Source organism: Sitophilus oryzae, unplaced genomic scaffold, assembly GCF_002938485.1.
Source record: "Sitophilus oryzae breed Bouriz unplaced genomic scaffold, Soryzae_2.0 scaffold_1436_pilon_pilon, whole genome shotgun sequence".
NCBI lineage: Eukaryota > Metazoa > Arthropoda > Insecta > Coleoptera > Curculionidae > Sitophilus > Sitophilus oryzae.
In genome coordinates, this window is record NW_022146100.1 from 3,085,327 (window position 1) to 3,102,194 (window position 16,868).

The 16,868-nt window shown below is 36.5% G+C and overlaps 1 protein-coding gene across 1 annotated transcript in view; it reads left to right on the forward strand.

Moving 5' to 3' along the window:
* The window catches only part of LOC115876442 (EF-hand domain-containing family member C2-like), a 28,139-nt gene that overhangs the window by 4,005 nt on the left and 7,266 nt on the right, over positions 1-16,868 (forward strand). Inside the window, exons 3-8 of the mRNA XM_030892214.1 lie at positions 1,644-1,794; positions 3,811-4,112; positions 8,214-8,386; positions 8,628-8,782; positions 13,089-13,359; positions 14,833-14,975. Coding sequence (XP_030748074.1) covers positions 1,644-1,794; positions 3,811-4,112; positions 8,214-8,386; positions 8,628-8,782; positions 13,089-13,359; positions 14,833-14,975 — 1,195 coding nt within the window. The remainder of the gene's footprint in view (positions 1-1,643; positions 1,795-3,810; positions 4,113-8,213; positions 8,387-8,627; positions 8,783-13,088; positions 13,360-14,832; positions 14,976-16,868) is intronic.

Consider the following 16,868-nt stretch of genomic DNA (forward strand, 5'->3'; position numbering starts at 1 on the left):
TTGGCATTTTTCTATTTTGGTAATTAAATTAGGGGGTAATTTTTTTTGTTTAGATTGTCGAATAATTATTTTTTTATAATTTAAAGTTTTAAATTATGAATATATACTTGAAACTGAATTTATTTATTTTAGCTATTAAATTATATTTCAATGGTTTCATTATTTATTTTTACGGAATAAACATTTTAAATTACAACCAATGCACGGCATAACTTGTATATTCTAGCTGTCTAACCGATGAGCAGTGCCGTCTTTAGTATAAAGGGGGTCACTCGAACAGCGAAAGGGCCCCTCGGATCTTGGACGGGGCCCTCACAAAATCGGGATATTTCTCTGGAAAGGTCGAGAAAGTGACGCGGCTCATATATGTGAAACAAATATGTGGTTGAGGATTGGAACCTTTGGTGTTACAACTGCAAATTAAAACACTAATTAAGTAATTCCACAATACACCAAAACACTTTACTTTTGCACTGGACGCGCGTTTCGCTAACCATGTTGGCATCATCAGCAGATGATTAAAACTGAGAGTTTTATGTATTGTGGTGAATCATTGTTTTATTTTGCCACCTCTAATTTAGTTGACTATTTATTATTTATTGTTTTTTTATTAATTATTATTATTTTATTATTTTAACAAAGAGAGGACAGTAAACACGTTGCCAAACATATGAAATAAACCGAGAAACTGTGCACATCGCTAAGAGACGTGGAAGGGGATATAGCAGATTTGCCGCAGTTGACCGGTCGACCCAATCAATACCTCTGTCAGTACTTAAAGTTCTAGGGAAAGGTGTACGCCATGCGTTCAGCAGTACGATTTAATTACGTCTCGTGATACTTAATTTGTTCATTTATTAACGAATCGATGTAATTTTCCCTATAGCTTGAATTTTTTTAAGTGCAAGCTAGAAACACTTGCATTTTTGGTAAAATAAGTGGAATTGAGTGGGTGTTCGATAGTGGTCGCGCTATTAGAACTCTGAATTCAAAAATCGATATCTCGAAATCTATTAGAAATAATAGATTGTAGTTTTTTCAAGAACTTTGTTAACATTTCTGCTGTATTTTCTTTGTAGACAGTATGTGAAAATCTTTATCAATGAAAAAATTACACGATTGCTGAAAATTGCTATGCTCTAAAAGTAAATGGATGGATTGTTTACAATTTTTGAATAGAAAAAACAACCTTATCGAATTTTTCTTATGTAAACATATTGTAAAATATCCGATCTTGAAAATAAAAAAAATTTACTATATATCTAAAGTGGTCCTTGAGTTATGGCCTGTTATGTGTTAAAAAGTTGAGTTTGACACCCTAACGATATCCTTATAATTCCATTTCAGATGCTCAGAAACATGTCTAATGATTTTATCTAGTTATCTCTTGAAAAAAAAGTCTTTGAAAAATAAGCGGTTTGCGATCGTGATTTTACTTTACTTGATAGGGAAAGACGTATCGGCAACGCCGCAACAGCACACCGTCGCGCGTCGCGTCGTTCGGTCGCATTTCTCTCCACTGTCAGCCGTCTTTGACGCCGTTTTTTTTTCGATCGTATGATATTTCCGTGAATGAAAAAGACGAAAATGTTTTTTTTCGAAAAAATATCAAAATATAAAAAATGCATTTTTCATATTTGTAGATTTTATGTTTTGACGCATATTTTCAAGAGACTCTGCAAGAAGTACCTGGATCGCCATTTCAAGTTCGAAAAGTAAAACTTTACTATTTTTTGGAGGATGGTACTATTCAAGTGATCGAACCTAAGGTTGAAAATAGTGGAGTGTCACAAGGTAATAACATTTTAATATACGGAAAAGAGGTGCCCGGTAGCGTAGAGGTACAGGCTCTCGTCTACCAATCTCAAGGTAGTGGGTTCGAATCCTACAACCGGCATTTCAGCAGCCGACTATTTTTATTAAAATAAAAATAGTTTGGGTACCTAGGTCGACTCAGCCTTAAATGAGTACTTGGGATTCACAATCCTGAGGTAATAATAGGCGGTTGAAGCGTAAACGCCACGAATGTTTGGACACAGATTATACAGATTATAAAGTTATCGTCAAAAGCATTGTTTTTCGTGGTTCCAATTTTCGAAATCGGGCACTAGTTAGGTTACTAGTTGGCGCACATAGCACGCCCACTTATGACCTCTAAAATTGTGCACAGCGCCTGACCGGCCTTGTGACCGGCCCAGTTACGCTGTTTAAACGGGAGTTTATTTTTGCGCACAAGAAAATTTACTCGTTTGCTCATCGTCATAAAAAACAATTTTCGTACCACGAATTAGTGACAAGATTTTTATCTGTATACTTATAGGATACCTAATCTGTGGTTTGGGAGTGATTCATCACTTGATGAAGTTAGAATCGACACGCGCGCTATCATTTTTACATTAAAAACGTAAATTTTTACCGCAGACGTAGGTTTTTAAAGGCCCGATCTAATCATCTGCCTGCGCTCCTCCTACTTATTCTAAAATGTTAGCGTGATTGACAAAGACGATGCTATATCGCGTTTCTTTGATTGATTCGTTTTTGTGCGTCAGTCTATTGGCGTGCTTGCAGTACGACCATTGGGGCATTCCAGTTTATATTTATCACCAAATATATGTTTTGACAAGACTTTGACAGTTAAAACAACAAATTACAACAGATTATATATTGATTATTATATGACTTGAAACACCACGGCACTGGAATTAAGTTTTATGTGACCTTGAACAGATTAGTTCACATCAGTAAACCGACGAGTAGCGACAGTCCCGTTTTCAATTTTCTTTGCGGCTGCGCGAAATATGTAGGTTATCTGTCATATGAAGAAGCGAAGTTGCCACTGTTGCCATTTATCAAATATATTAGCTGTAAGATATTTTATACATTCAAATTTAGAAATAAGGATAAAACAAAACAAAAAAAATATGTATAAAACTTTATAATTAATTCCACTTCAAATTATGAGCAGTATGTATACCATGTTTATAGGACCACTTTATAAGTTGAGCAGTTAAATACGTAGTCTATCTGTCAAACACGTCAAAAGAGAGAGAAAGAAAATTTGGTCCTACCACATCAAAAGAGCCGGTGGTTTCTGTCGCTACTTTGGTCCTACCACATCAAAAGAGCCAACGGTTTCTACTTACTCTGGTTCACATGGTGACCGATGAATCACTCCCAAACATTCGTGGCGTTTACTATAGCCACATTACCTTTCTTGTATACCGAACGGCTCTAGTGTAGCAAGCTGTACCTTGCTACTCCCAAGGCGTTAAACGCTATATACGGGAGCTATTATTAGTAATTGATTCAAATAATTCAGTCAAGTAATGATATCTGAGAAGAATTGTTCTACTCTGATGATACTGTCAAGCAATTATTAGTTCTAGCATTAAGTCAAAGAACTAAAATGTTATAAATCATAGTATAAACCCCATCCTACCGGCCCACAGTGGAGTATTAGCATGAAAAAGGTGATCGAAATTCGAAAAAGCAAATGTGTTTAAGATTTCCCAAAAAAAGATAAATGATAATTTAAATCATGTCTGCCATGAATGGCGTTGCTATGGATGTGTTTAGTTGCATTCATTTGTTTCAACAAAACGTCAAAGTTGTTACTTCTCACCATAGACTAATGTCACGTACTAGAGATAGATTGGACACCGATATAAAACAAATGGGTCCGTCATTTAGAGCTAAGTTTAGAGCCACCTGGTGATCCGGAAGAAAATAACGTAGACATTCCCTTTCAACAGTAGAATAATAGACAAAAAGTCATTAGATGGCTTTGATGTAAATTTACTGTCTTTTTAGGAACTCTGATTTCAAGACAAAGAATTCGTATTCCCGCACCAATGGACGACAATTTCTACGAATTGATCGATTTTAACATCGGTCGCGAAGTGGAGCTATATGGGAAAGTGTTCAAAATCACCAATTGCGATCACTTCACGCGCACGTTTTTGAACAGATGCGGAATATCGGTACCGGATCCTATAATGCCACCCGCTGATCCGTATATGGATATACGCTCCCACGATAGAGATGCTATGCAGCCCAAGAAACCTAATAGGAACAGAGATACCCTAGGAAAATTTTTGGCAAACGATAAAAAGGTAATATAGTCTATCCAACAAGAAGATCCTTGACAGTGATAGATGTGTCTGTCATTTTAATTTCAAAGTAGTTTATTTTATTTTACAAAGAAATAAGTTGGTACAACTGGAACGCAGAGCAGGGAATTAATATATGTATTTAAAATTTGACTGACAAGGAACTTCAAAATATTGTGAAAAAACTGTATAAAACTGAAAAAATGTAATCGAGTTATTTTATTTAATAAAAAACGGTATGTGTTAATACAAAACAAACAAAAACAAGACACCACATACTTAAAAATATAAAAAAGAACTATTTCTTACTTTCAAGCTTTATGAAACTTCCCGCATTTATGATTATATTTATCAATATAACTTATCTACAAATACAAATTTGTAATATTCCGCAGGAATAAATAAAACAACATAAATAAAACAAACTATTTTATTAATAATAACACTTACCAAATTTTATACCTCACAGGTTGATTAATTAACCTTAATCTTAATTTTTTTAAACCAGTACCTTTTGACATTATTTTTCTGCAGTACTAAAATCCATTATTTACCTATCGTGTGATGTCGATATTTTACAGCTACTTACAGCTACTCTTGCAACTTTGCAGGTTTATAGGTTTTGGGGGTCGCTAACTAAAATCCATAAGATGCACATTTCCAGACTTACCGCCGGCGCCGCCATCTTCCCAAAATGGCGCCCAAAATCGGTTTTTTGTGATTATCCCGAAAACTATTTGTTTTTCGCGAAAGTTTGAAGAGAGCAAAATTAAAGAGAATAAAATTTCCTATAAAAAAGATTTTATGAAAATTTTCGCTAAAGTCAACCGTTTAGGCACAAACTCCCTTGAAATTTTACAATTTTGCGTAAAATATGATATATTATGTATAGTCGATTTTTTGAAATCAAATGTCGATTAGGGTTCACTAAAACTAGTTTTAGTTTAGTTTCTTCAATTTTGTCATTTTCCGTTTTATATTTATAACCAAATATATGTTTTGACAAGACTTTGACAATTAAAACAACAAATTACAACAGATTATATATTGATTATTATTAGCGATGGGAACTATCGAATGAATTAGACTATCGAATGGTTACCGAATGAATGATTTCAACTATCGAATGGTTTTATTCGAATAAAATCATTCATTCATTTGTATACTAAAGCATATGTGACAACCTCGCCGTGCGACTAAATGGTTATCGTTAAGCCACGACTATCGAATGCTTTTGATAAATGAAATTTAGTACTCGTTTGATTTTTGTGTGCGTGAGTGCATTATTAGTTCTTCCAAATTTTTATAACTTCGCCTTATAAATACTGTGCTATTTTTGCGTTTATTAAAATATTTAAAATACTAAAATAGTAGTTTTTTTTAATTGACGATTGTGTGCGTGTGCAGGTGGTCAAAATTTTTCCGAAAATTTGTGTGATTTTCCGTAGCCCGATCTTTCAATTATTTTATTTTATATGGTATATGGTCTATTTTTAATGGGAAATTTTGAGAAGAAGCAAATTTTTAAGAGAGATGAGATGAACTTAGAATTAATTTTAAAAATACATATTTGTATTTTAGATGTTTTAATAATATGAATTAGTTGAACTTAATAATCATATTTAAGTAATGTGGTTAAGTAAATGTTATTGAACTCAAACTATGGGATGAGAAAATTAAATTGAAAGTTTTACACGTGCCAATTTAAAAAAAAGTTAACGATGTTGGTATTTTGTTTATGCTAATTCTCTTACATGTAGTTTTTTGCGAAGAAATATTTAATTTATTTTTTAAAGTAAATGCCAGTAAAAGTAAATATTATTTTTAAATAGTAATATAAAGTACCTAATGTAAATAATTTTGATTTCTAACTTTTTATTTATATTTTCCTTCCATTACACTGCATGCTTAGAAAATTAATAAATGTTTATATTTCATGATTTTAAGTTTGTTGTTAATATAACAAATTAGTTCTGTAATTATTATTATTTAATAAACCAACGTTGCCAAAAAATTTAAAGACTATGTTATTTTTAAATAGGATCTAATATAAATAATTTTGACATCTAATTTGTTGTTTATATTTTGCTACTACGTAAAAAAAATTATATTAAATTATTTTAAATTTCGTTGTTAATAGGTATAACAAATAATTACTGTTATTATTATTTTTTATTAAACCAGTCTTTGCTTAAAAACATTAAAAATCATTTTCCTACATCCAAAATAACAAGTATTATTGCAGTGTAACAACATAATATTAATTAAAAAAATGCAAAATATATAGACATACTATCCCTAACTAACTAAAGCCAAACAGTAATATTCTTTGCTAATATCAACTAATACCAATATATGGCAACAGCGCCCTTCATAATGTATTTTCTGTGTAAATACCTTACTCTAAGGTAAATACTAGCACCTCAATAAAAAGAAATAATGTGTCCTTATCTTTATATGACTCCGCAAAAAATCAAAGATGCCGGCTTTTTTCATAGCATTGCCACCGACCGCTGTCGGGTTTCTCGGAAAGAAACCTACGTCGCCGGGCGACAACTAAAATCCAGTTAATATTTTATTATAATCGATCCTGACGAATAACTGAATTTCATAAATGATCGGTTTACTACACGTATGTATATTATATAGTCACTAGCGAAAAGTTGTTCCATTATTTCACTCGATTTTTGCCGAGATCTACCGCACGCTACACAACCAACTATTTTAGAGTCCTTTTCGATAAATCGCGATAGTGTCACTGTTAATTTAAGTTCTGCCACAATTTCCATTTAGATTTACTACCTTTATACAACTATCAGTAGTAGAATAAATAATAAATAACATAAAATAAGCTCCGTAAAGACTGACAAATCCACAAAATTTCAAATCAAATTCAAATGTGTCAAATGAATCGTCAAACAGAACTGTCAAGGATCCCCACCCTAGAGTCCTTTTTCCGCCCACCATGCATGAATACATGGATAGCATCTTCTTTAGTCTTCTTATTCAAAGTCTGACTGAAATACTTCGAGTGACGGGTATGATAGAAATCAGGATTGATTGACGTATTCAATTCTTTTTGGTCACTTCTTGTTTCACCGGAAATGACTACAAGTTTTAATTTTTAAATGGCACTCTTGGTATATTTCTACTTTATTGAATAGAAAATTACACTCTCTGAATAGAATGGCATATCATATGTAAACTTTTGACATTGTCGCATATGGTTTATTTGAAATTGTAACATGCAGTTCATAACGACAATTTGACTCGAAATACCAAATGTGTGGTACCAAATTATTTGTAAAAAATGCTTTTTCCAAATACGCTAATGACCCTTGTTCAATTTGAAATAATTGAGATATGATTAAAAATACGATTTATACGATTTGGGCATCTTTTGACCAGACAGGACAAGACACAAAAACATTAGACGATCAAAATATTTTTCCAAGGCTCCTTTATTAGCCAAATTATAAAAATATGATATAAAAATTATAAAAATTCTATATCAGCAGTTAAGTGGCAAGAATCCTTATATAATTTTATTATATACCTATACTGCAAGAAATTTGTTTTCTATTTTATAATTTGGCTTGCCTGAAAAAAAGCCTTTTACTATCTTTTTACTATCGATAGTTTCGCCTCGGTGGTACGAAAGCACTACTATTGCACGCAGGCCGCTATCTCCCGTTCGGGACTTAATATCTAACCGACACTTTCGGACAAGTCGGAATTAACTATCTCTGCGCTGTGTTTGTCATTTTGTGGATCTGCCCAAGCTCACCTAATGATGTAGTAGGGCTCCGAAACCGGTATTGAGAGCAGGTTGATCCACATTATGACAAACACAACGTAGAATTAAATTTCTATATCAGCAGTTAAGTGGCAAGAATCCTTATATAATTTAAAAAAATATATTTATAGTATGCCCCTGTATAAACCATGGAACATTTTATAAAACTTTTTTTCATATCTTCGGGGTATAACAGCGAAGAAATTGAACTTCCTCGCACTAATGGGCCACCCTGTATGTATCGAGTTGTCTATTGAATAAGAGTACTGTGCTAATGTTCTACAATAATTCTGTTTTGTATTTTTGAGGTTCTACATTTTACTGCATACTGGGACGACCAAAATACAGAATACGGTTATATGCACCATTTAGAAGTTCGATATTATCTAGCTGACGATACAATAGAGATTAAAGAATTACAAACTGAGGCAGGTGGTGAACCAAGTTTCATGTTCTTGCGAAAAGGAAAATTACCGAAACGGTATTAAACATCTTCTGCACTTTATTGCAGAATCTTTTGCTCTGTGCTTTTTTACCTGAATTTCTCTAATGCAAATTTACGTAACCTAAACACAATAATTAAAAAAAAGAAATAAATCAGAGGTACGTAAGTCACAGTTTGAGATACACCTCAAATCGAATGAAATCCAGGTTAATAAAGTGCAGAAATTTTAGCAATAAACAACAACAAATCTTTCTTCTTACCATTTTTCATTTTATAGATATAAAGAACTGCCACCAGTAGGTAGCAATTCAAATTATACCGTTTTAAACGTCTTGGGATCGGCATTGACAAACAGAAGATACATTGTAGATCCTCTTGATTGTGGAAGACAGAACATTGAGTATTACGATGAGAGAGATTTGAGTATAGGAGGTAATCATTTATCATTATTTTCGTTTAGTACGCATACATATCATCAATATCATAATGCAACTGTACTTTAGTGTTAGTTATGGTGAGGCCTCCCTTGCATATTTTTCTTTCATTTGCATCTATGTCTTTTTTACGTCTGCTCTTTTTTTAATATCTTCTCCTACGTCAAGTGCCTTCGTCAAGTCCTCTCTTTTATCAAACCATGACGTAAATTCCGCATCCGACGATTCTTTTTAGTGAATCGAATCACACGATTCAATTTCTCATATTGAATCGACTCCTACGATTCGTTCATTTGAACGAACCACATGCACAATGGGCTCTTTCACTAAATTTTGGAATTCGCATAATTGAATAAAGCAATTAATTCTGGAATTTTCTGCTATCTCACTTTCGAAAAACTTGAAGTCGTTCTTAAGAAAATAAATAAAAACAAAAAAGCCCAGATGAAAAATCCGCACTTTATTTTTAATACGTCACACCTGGCATGTTGAAAAGCGGCAACACCGCCGGGCCACCATGCTAGAATGTAGAATGTAGAATGTTTAGAAGGGGAGTTAATCACCGCGACCTTATAGATCTATTGTGTGTTCCCCTTTCTTGAGTTATAACGAGTTATAACTCATCATACAGTCTCAGGGCTTTAAGAAAAGCCAGTTTCTGAGACGGCTCCACAGAGGCCAGCTCTCCATCCTCGACATCAGACGTGCCAAGGTTCATGGCACGAATGGTCGTCGTCTCGGCGCACTCAGTGATAAGGTGTTCTGGTGTTTCCCCATTTTCCCCACAAAATCTGCATTCGCCGTTGTTTCTCAGTTTCAGCCTACTGAGGTGTTCGTTGAGGAGACAGTGTCCTGTTAGAACCCCGTGACAATCCGAAGATTGTTTTTACTTAAATCAAGGAAAACCTTTGATTTTTCTCGGTCATAAGTTCTAAGGAACTTTTTCGAGTGTCTTAGACCGTTGGAGGACACTCATTCCAAGTTACGGATGGAGTCTTCCAGATTCTTCAGTTCCGCTTTCAGTTGGTTCCCGTTTGGAAAACAGAACGGTTCTGGTCCAGTTAGTGGTGTGTTCGCTCCTTTTCTAGCTAGATCATTTGCTTTTTCATTGCCTTCTATCCTTTGGTGAGCAGGCACCCAGAGTCAAAAAAGTTTTGACTTTATTTTCTTTGCCTAATTTGTTGAGCTTCTCTAGGCATTCTTTGACCAACTTCGAATTGACGGTTACTGAGTTGATCGTGTTAAGTGCTGCTTGACTATCGGATAGGATGGCAATTTCCTGTTTTCGATAGTTCCTATCTAAGATAAATTGTACGCATCTTTCGATAGCGCAAATTTCTGCCTGAAGGATACTGGGTTAGGTGCCCATTGGTTCGGAGTATTCAGTTTTCGGCCCAAATACTCCTATCCCTGTCCCTGCTTTGGTTTTGGAAGCATCAGTATACCACGTGATGGTATGGTCTTTTATATGCTGAGTAAGCGTTTCTTTCTTCCAATCCTTTTTATTACTCAAACTACAGTGAGGTGTTTCTCAAAGTTGTAAATTCTTGGTATGTCATCCACTGGGAGTTGGAGAAGTGGAATTTTCTTTTTGAGGGTGTTCCAAGCCCCTGACCTGAAAATTCTCCCAGTACTGTTTCCGTCAATGACCATTCTAATCATTGTCGCATTGACATAACTACCGACGACAATATGCAGTGGGGTTAGGTCTAGAATGACCTCCATTGCTGCTGTTGGACATGTTCTCATGGCACCTGTGATGCAGATACATGCCAGTCTCTTTACTTTGCACAGGTTTTGCCTTGCTGTACGTTGCTCTAGTTTTGTATACCAAGCAACTGCTCCATAAGTAATCATGGGTCTTACTATCATGGTAATACAACCAGCGCAAAATGTTAGGGGCGCAGCCCCACCTATTTCCCCCCAGTCTTCTGCATATCAGAGAGTCTTTGTGGCTTTGCTAGTAATGTTCTTAATATGCCTGTTCCAGAGAAGTTTACTATCCAGGGTTATTCCCAGATATTTCACTTCCAGCGATGGCAGTATTTCCTTTCCATCTAGATACATTCTTTTCAAGTTTTTCAAACTTCGCTTTCTGGTGAATGGCACTACTGCTGTTTTATCTGAGTTAATACTCAGCCCGACAGTCCTGCACCATCTCTCAGCGATGCGGAGTCCTCTTTGGATAATATCACACAGGGTGCCTTCATGTTTCCCCCGTGCAATGATGACTATGTCATCTGCATACCATATGCAGTGTATTCCCGCTAGAGTTAATTCTTCCATTAGTTCATCCACTACCAAGCTCCACAGTAGGGGGGAGGTCACTCCACCTTGTGGAGTTCCTTGCGTTGTTTTAACAACTACAGTTTTGGTACAACTGCTGTTCGTGTTGAGAGCATTTCCCAAAACCAGCGAATTATCGTACTGTTCACCCCTCTTGTTTCAAGAGATCGCTTGACCACGTTGTGAGGTATATTGTCAAATGTACCTCACTGCAATGTCCAAGAAGGCACAAAGTGCTGTTTCTTTGCTATCCAGGCTTGCCTGTCTTAGCTCAGTTAACTGGTACAGAGTAGTTTCTGTGGATCTACCCGCTCTATATGCATGCTGACTATCGTGCAGTGGTTAACCTGTAGATGATTTACTCTAATATGGTTGTCGACTACTTTCTCCATCGTTTTTAATATGAACGATGTGAGACTAATAGGCCTAAATGATTTGGGGTTAGCCCAGTCAGTTTTGCCTATTTTGGGTATAAACATGACTTTCGCTCTTCTCCAGATGGTTGGTATATATCCCATCGCTAAGCTGCTTCTTGTAATGTTTAATAGATGGAGTGTAGCTATTTCCTGACCCTTCTTTAGAAGGGCAGGAAAAATCCCATCTATTCCTGCTGTTTTATAAGGCTGAAAGGTGTCAATAGCCCATATCAGTTTTTGTTCTGTTATTACTAGCTTGGCCGTCTCCCAGTCTTCCCTGCGAGGATTGTGGGGTTCGGTCGGAGCTACTTGCGTATCAATAGATATGCTACCTGGAAAGTGTATATGAAGTAGGAGGTTAGCTCTCTCTTCATCTCCTTCCGTGCAGCTTCCGTCAGGTTTCTTAAGTGCCATGTTGGGGATGGGTCCACTCTTGGCCATAGCTTTGTGTAGCCTAGCTGCATAAGTAGTTAAAGTGATGTTTTCGCAAAAGTCTGAAGTCAGACCGCTTTGCCCTTCTAATCTCCTTATTATACTCAGTTAATTTCTCGGCGTAGAGATGCCATTCGCCGCTGGGTTTGGCTCTGTTGAAGAGTCGTCGGACCTCCGATCTAAGATTGGCCAGCTTTTTGTTCCACCAGGGCTTGTTGTTACTTTTTTGTATGCCCTTACTTGTGGGGCAACTAGATTCATATGCATCCAATATTGCACCACTGACTTCCTTTGCGTACCATTCTAGATACAGGTGGTTCCTAGCCCTACCTGCATCTATTTGGTCCAGGTTGTCCACGAGATTGGTGGGCCACCATGCTAACCTGCGTAAGGTTATCAGATGACGCCTTTTCGAATCCAGCTTCTGGTACGACCATGATGGAACAAATTATCAAAAAATAACAATTTAAAACTTAAAATTTGATTACAAGCTTTCACAAACGGAGTAAACAAAAAATTTAACCTCAAATTTATTACTCAACACTCAACATGCACGTCAAATCAAATCGCAATGTTGCCAGTTGTTGGCTGGCGCACGAGCACGGTTCTGCAATGTGATTGGGCGTAGTTTTCATACGTCATCAATTGGCACTTTAAAATTATTCCAAATTAAAGCAATTTTGAGGGCCTATAAAAAAATTATTCAATGTCATGCAAATTAAATTTCCAAAAATCCTTTGTTAAACATGGAGCGCAATTTTTCCTTTTTCTTATACCGTAATCCCGTATCCTGGTTAAAAAAACGTTGACGCGTCAACTAAACAGACTGAGATATAAAAAAGGATGTACGTTGGTAGTCATGGTCAATGTTGCCGATTGTCATGAAACTTTTCTTTGGTAATCTGATATTGTCATTTTTATTTTTTTTTCTAATCTGACATTTGACATTTTCAATTTTATTCTTCGAGTGTTCTTTGCTGTTCTTTGACAAATATTCGTTTTGTTAAAACTGCGATGTTTGAGAGGCTACTATGACGTAGCTTCCGTTTTTAATGCTTCAATCTAGAAGTATCTAGTATTTGACTGCATCCTTCCTTATTTTTTCTAATTCATAGTTCAAACTAATTAACTTATTAACAAGCTTCATTAAACGATTGTTTTCTTTTTCAGCTGTAATCAACTGTTACGGCCGTAAACTGGTACTCACAGACTGCGACTCGTTCACCAAAGAGTACTACGCTACCAAGTACGGCATCAGCGAATTCAAACCCATCGCCGAGCCGAAGAGCAACAAGGACTTCGTTAATATACCCCTACCAAAGGACAGGGAACTACCTCCTTGGAACGGGTTCGGCACGTACGAGGATTCCGCGCAGAACTGCATCACCGTGGAGCCCAAACCGCCGCATAAGGATTTCAAAAAGTTCCTTTTATACGATAGGTACTTTTCTAATTATTGCGGTATAGTTGTCACTTAATAAAACCAACGAAAAAACAGAATTATGGTTTCTATTATTCTTCTTGTTTATTCAAGATCATATTTTTTAATACGATTTATACAGTTAATTTTCTATACTGCATACATATAAGGTGTTTAAATAAATAAACTAAATAATGAACGTTTTGCATCCGGCAACCAATAATGCACGTGTGTGTATTATTGGTTGCCGGATAAGGACTAATAACCATGACAAGGACTACAATGACGTCACAAAGCGAGGAGTTTTCGCATGCACCTGGCTGACACTTTCAGGGTGCAGCCACACTATCCTAAAAACGGCGTATCGGCGTAACGACCTTGAATCGATTTCCAGGAATTCTATTGGCTGAAATTTTTGACAGATGAATTTGACAGATAAAATTTCTGACAGATGAATGTTTCAGCCAATAGAATTACTGGAAATCTATTCAAGGTCATTACGCCGTTACGCCGATACGCCGTTTTTAGGATAGTGTGGCTGCACCCTCAGCTGAATGAGCAGTCCTACCAGGTTAACTGTTATTGGGTATAGATTAGTTATGCCAAAACGTGGGAAATTTTCCGATTTGTGGGAAATTTTGAGATCCAGGGGGAAAAGGGAAGTTTTATTCAACACAACATATTCGTGGGCAATTCCAAATGCATGTATTTCGTAAAAAAATAGTAATCCTATACGCATTTCTCAGCAAAGTCTCAGCAAATAAACTACTCAACATTACAATTATGGCATATTTTCTAAAAAAAATATTAATTTGAAAAACAAGACACTTTGAATTCCCTGACTTACGATTTTAAATAGTATGGAAAACTGTGAAGTGAAATTCGACACAATAAACCTACGCGCTGACTTATAATTTTTAGTCGGCCGACAATTTGATTGCATGTGAGCGCGGCTCCATAAGGATATATTGGTTACAAATATGCAACTAAATAGTCGGCTGATCAAAATTTGCCTGTCAACGCATAGCCTAAGAGCGCTTGCACACACACCGGCAAAATCGGTGCCGGAGTCGGCGCCGGCTTTGCAACCATTCCGACAGTTGCATTTAATTCTATTGTATTTGCCGGTCCATGACTATTTTACCGGAATCCAAAATGCATAAAATAGCCCCTTCCGGTTAAACCAGAAAGTGAGAAATGTTCTGAAAAGCAAGAACACCTCGAAAACAGGGTTCAACCAAATTCAAATCAAAATATTAGTGCATAATACTTGTAGTAAAAACGAACTAAATTCATACAACTGCAAATAAGCTGTCTTCAGTCTTCAAGAGTATTATTGGATAGATACGCCATATTTCTATTAAAATACCGTAACAAAATATTAAACCTGTAAAGTAACATACACACATATCTTTGACAAACTAACATTGTTTTATAATAAAAAAAAATTAAAAAATATATGCCATACGCCCCTATATCTTCTGTATGTTTTAGTTTTGGACTAGATTCACACATACTACGCTTCGAAGCCAAAATGAAGTCAAAAATACCAGAAAATTGCACGCGCAATTTTATAATTAGTTATTTCTTGACGGACGACAGCCTGTCCATTTTTGAAGTGGCCAAAAGAAACACAGGTATGTAATTCTAGTCTGTTCCTATCGAAAGAATATTAAACCGCAGTCAGGAATAAAAATATAATAATTTAATTCAAAAGTAGAAATTTGTATTTCCTGTCTTTTTTGGATATCTGTCGAAATCACCCATTCTCTTGCTGTAGAGACTTTAACAGGAATGGGGCAAAACGATAACTGGTTTATTAAACTATGGAAAAAGCCATACAAGTTATTGTGTGGCCCTAATATGTTTACTTCATACTTCTAAAGTCGATAAGAGTCTTCAGTAGAAGTCCATATCACTAGAAAAAAGAAACAGAATATCTCTCTTTTTGTCGGTCGCGCGTACACAATGCTTTTTGTTCAGCCTATTTGTTCTGCTTGTTCGTGCGCGCTCGGTTCGTTCCACGCACCAACTCTGGACGCACCTTTAGGAACAATACTGTTTTTGTCCTTTATTGATATAATGCTGAAAATCTTACGAATTATGAATATTCTGTTATGAAACGACTGATGGAATAGCAGGCATCGCGGATTTGAAAAACATGGAAATAACGACGTTATCGTGTAGTCTGGGTTGGAGATTTTACTTACTCCATTTACCACACCAGTATTTATTAACGAAAAATCCAAGAATATTTTAAATGCATTAATTAATATTAAAACATTTAATAAGCTCGTGAATAGCAACTTCACTTTTTAGTTAACTCGGATATTTTAACATTTCTGAAACTTAATTCTTTCTCAAACAATATTTTCTAATTGGTAAAACGTAAAAAATCGTTAGATCTGACAACTCTGTTGAAACTGGTCGTTCATCTGGCCGCAGCTATAAACGCAATGCATCCAGCCAGCCGACGGCCAGGTCGTTGCGACCTGGTCGTCAGTGAGTTAGAGAGTGCACACTCAATTTTTTTAAACTAATGTTTTTAAATTTTAAATATATCATGAGGTACTGTGAGGCTCCCCCGTTTTTGCGAAAGCTCACGGACGCCGAGTTGCCTTGGTTCGGTTCCTCGGGCGCCACCCCCTACGTTTAAAGTGTTTGAGAGACCACTAGTGCCAATACGGGTAGCTTTTATACAGTGGAGATACCAGGGAGTGATGAGATGAAAAGAAAATAAAACACACAATTAACTATAACGTAACACTAGGTTTTTATTTAACTAATTAATTATGTACAAAAGTAATCAAGGAAGATTCACGTCCTCGAATCGTAACAATAGTGAAATAAAATGTATATTTAGAGACCCGTAAAGTAAAATTTACAATAACAACCGTGTACCTCTAGAGTTTTGATCGATTATTCCCGATACGTAACTCTCTGACGCGTTCTATCACGCGAATTCAAAACGCGTTCCCGAAGTGACATTCTATTAAACACGACGACGTGAGATCCTGATCGGCGTCGGATTTAGCGGCGTCCTAATGAACACAGACACGTAGGTACCGGAGCAACACACTCTACCACGACGCGACTCTCTAAACGGCGGCGACGTCGTTACAGGCGTCCCGATGGTCACAGCTAAATATTTATCGGAACGGCGTCCGTTTTGACAGCGAAACACGGACCTCGGATCGGCGTCGGAGTTAAAAGCGTCCCGTGATACATAAACGCGAGTCCTGGATCGATGTTGAAGTTAACAGCGTCCCGTGGGATAAACAAACGCGAGCCCTGGATCGATCGCGAAGTTAACAGCGTCCCGTGGGATACACACACGCGAGCCCTGGATCGATCGCGAAGTTATCAGCGTCCCGTGGGATACACAAACGCAAGCCCTGGATCGATCGCGAAGTTATCAGCGTCCCGTGGGATATACACACGCGAGCCCTGGATTGATCGCGAAGTTAACAGCGTCCCGTGGGATACACAAACGCGAGTCCCGGAGTGACGCGAGTTGTACGTCGTTCGAA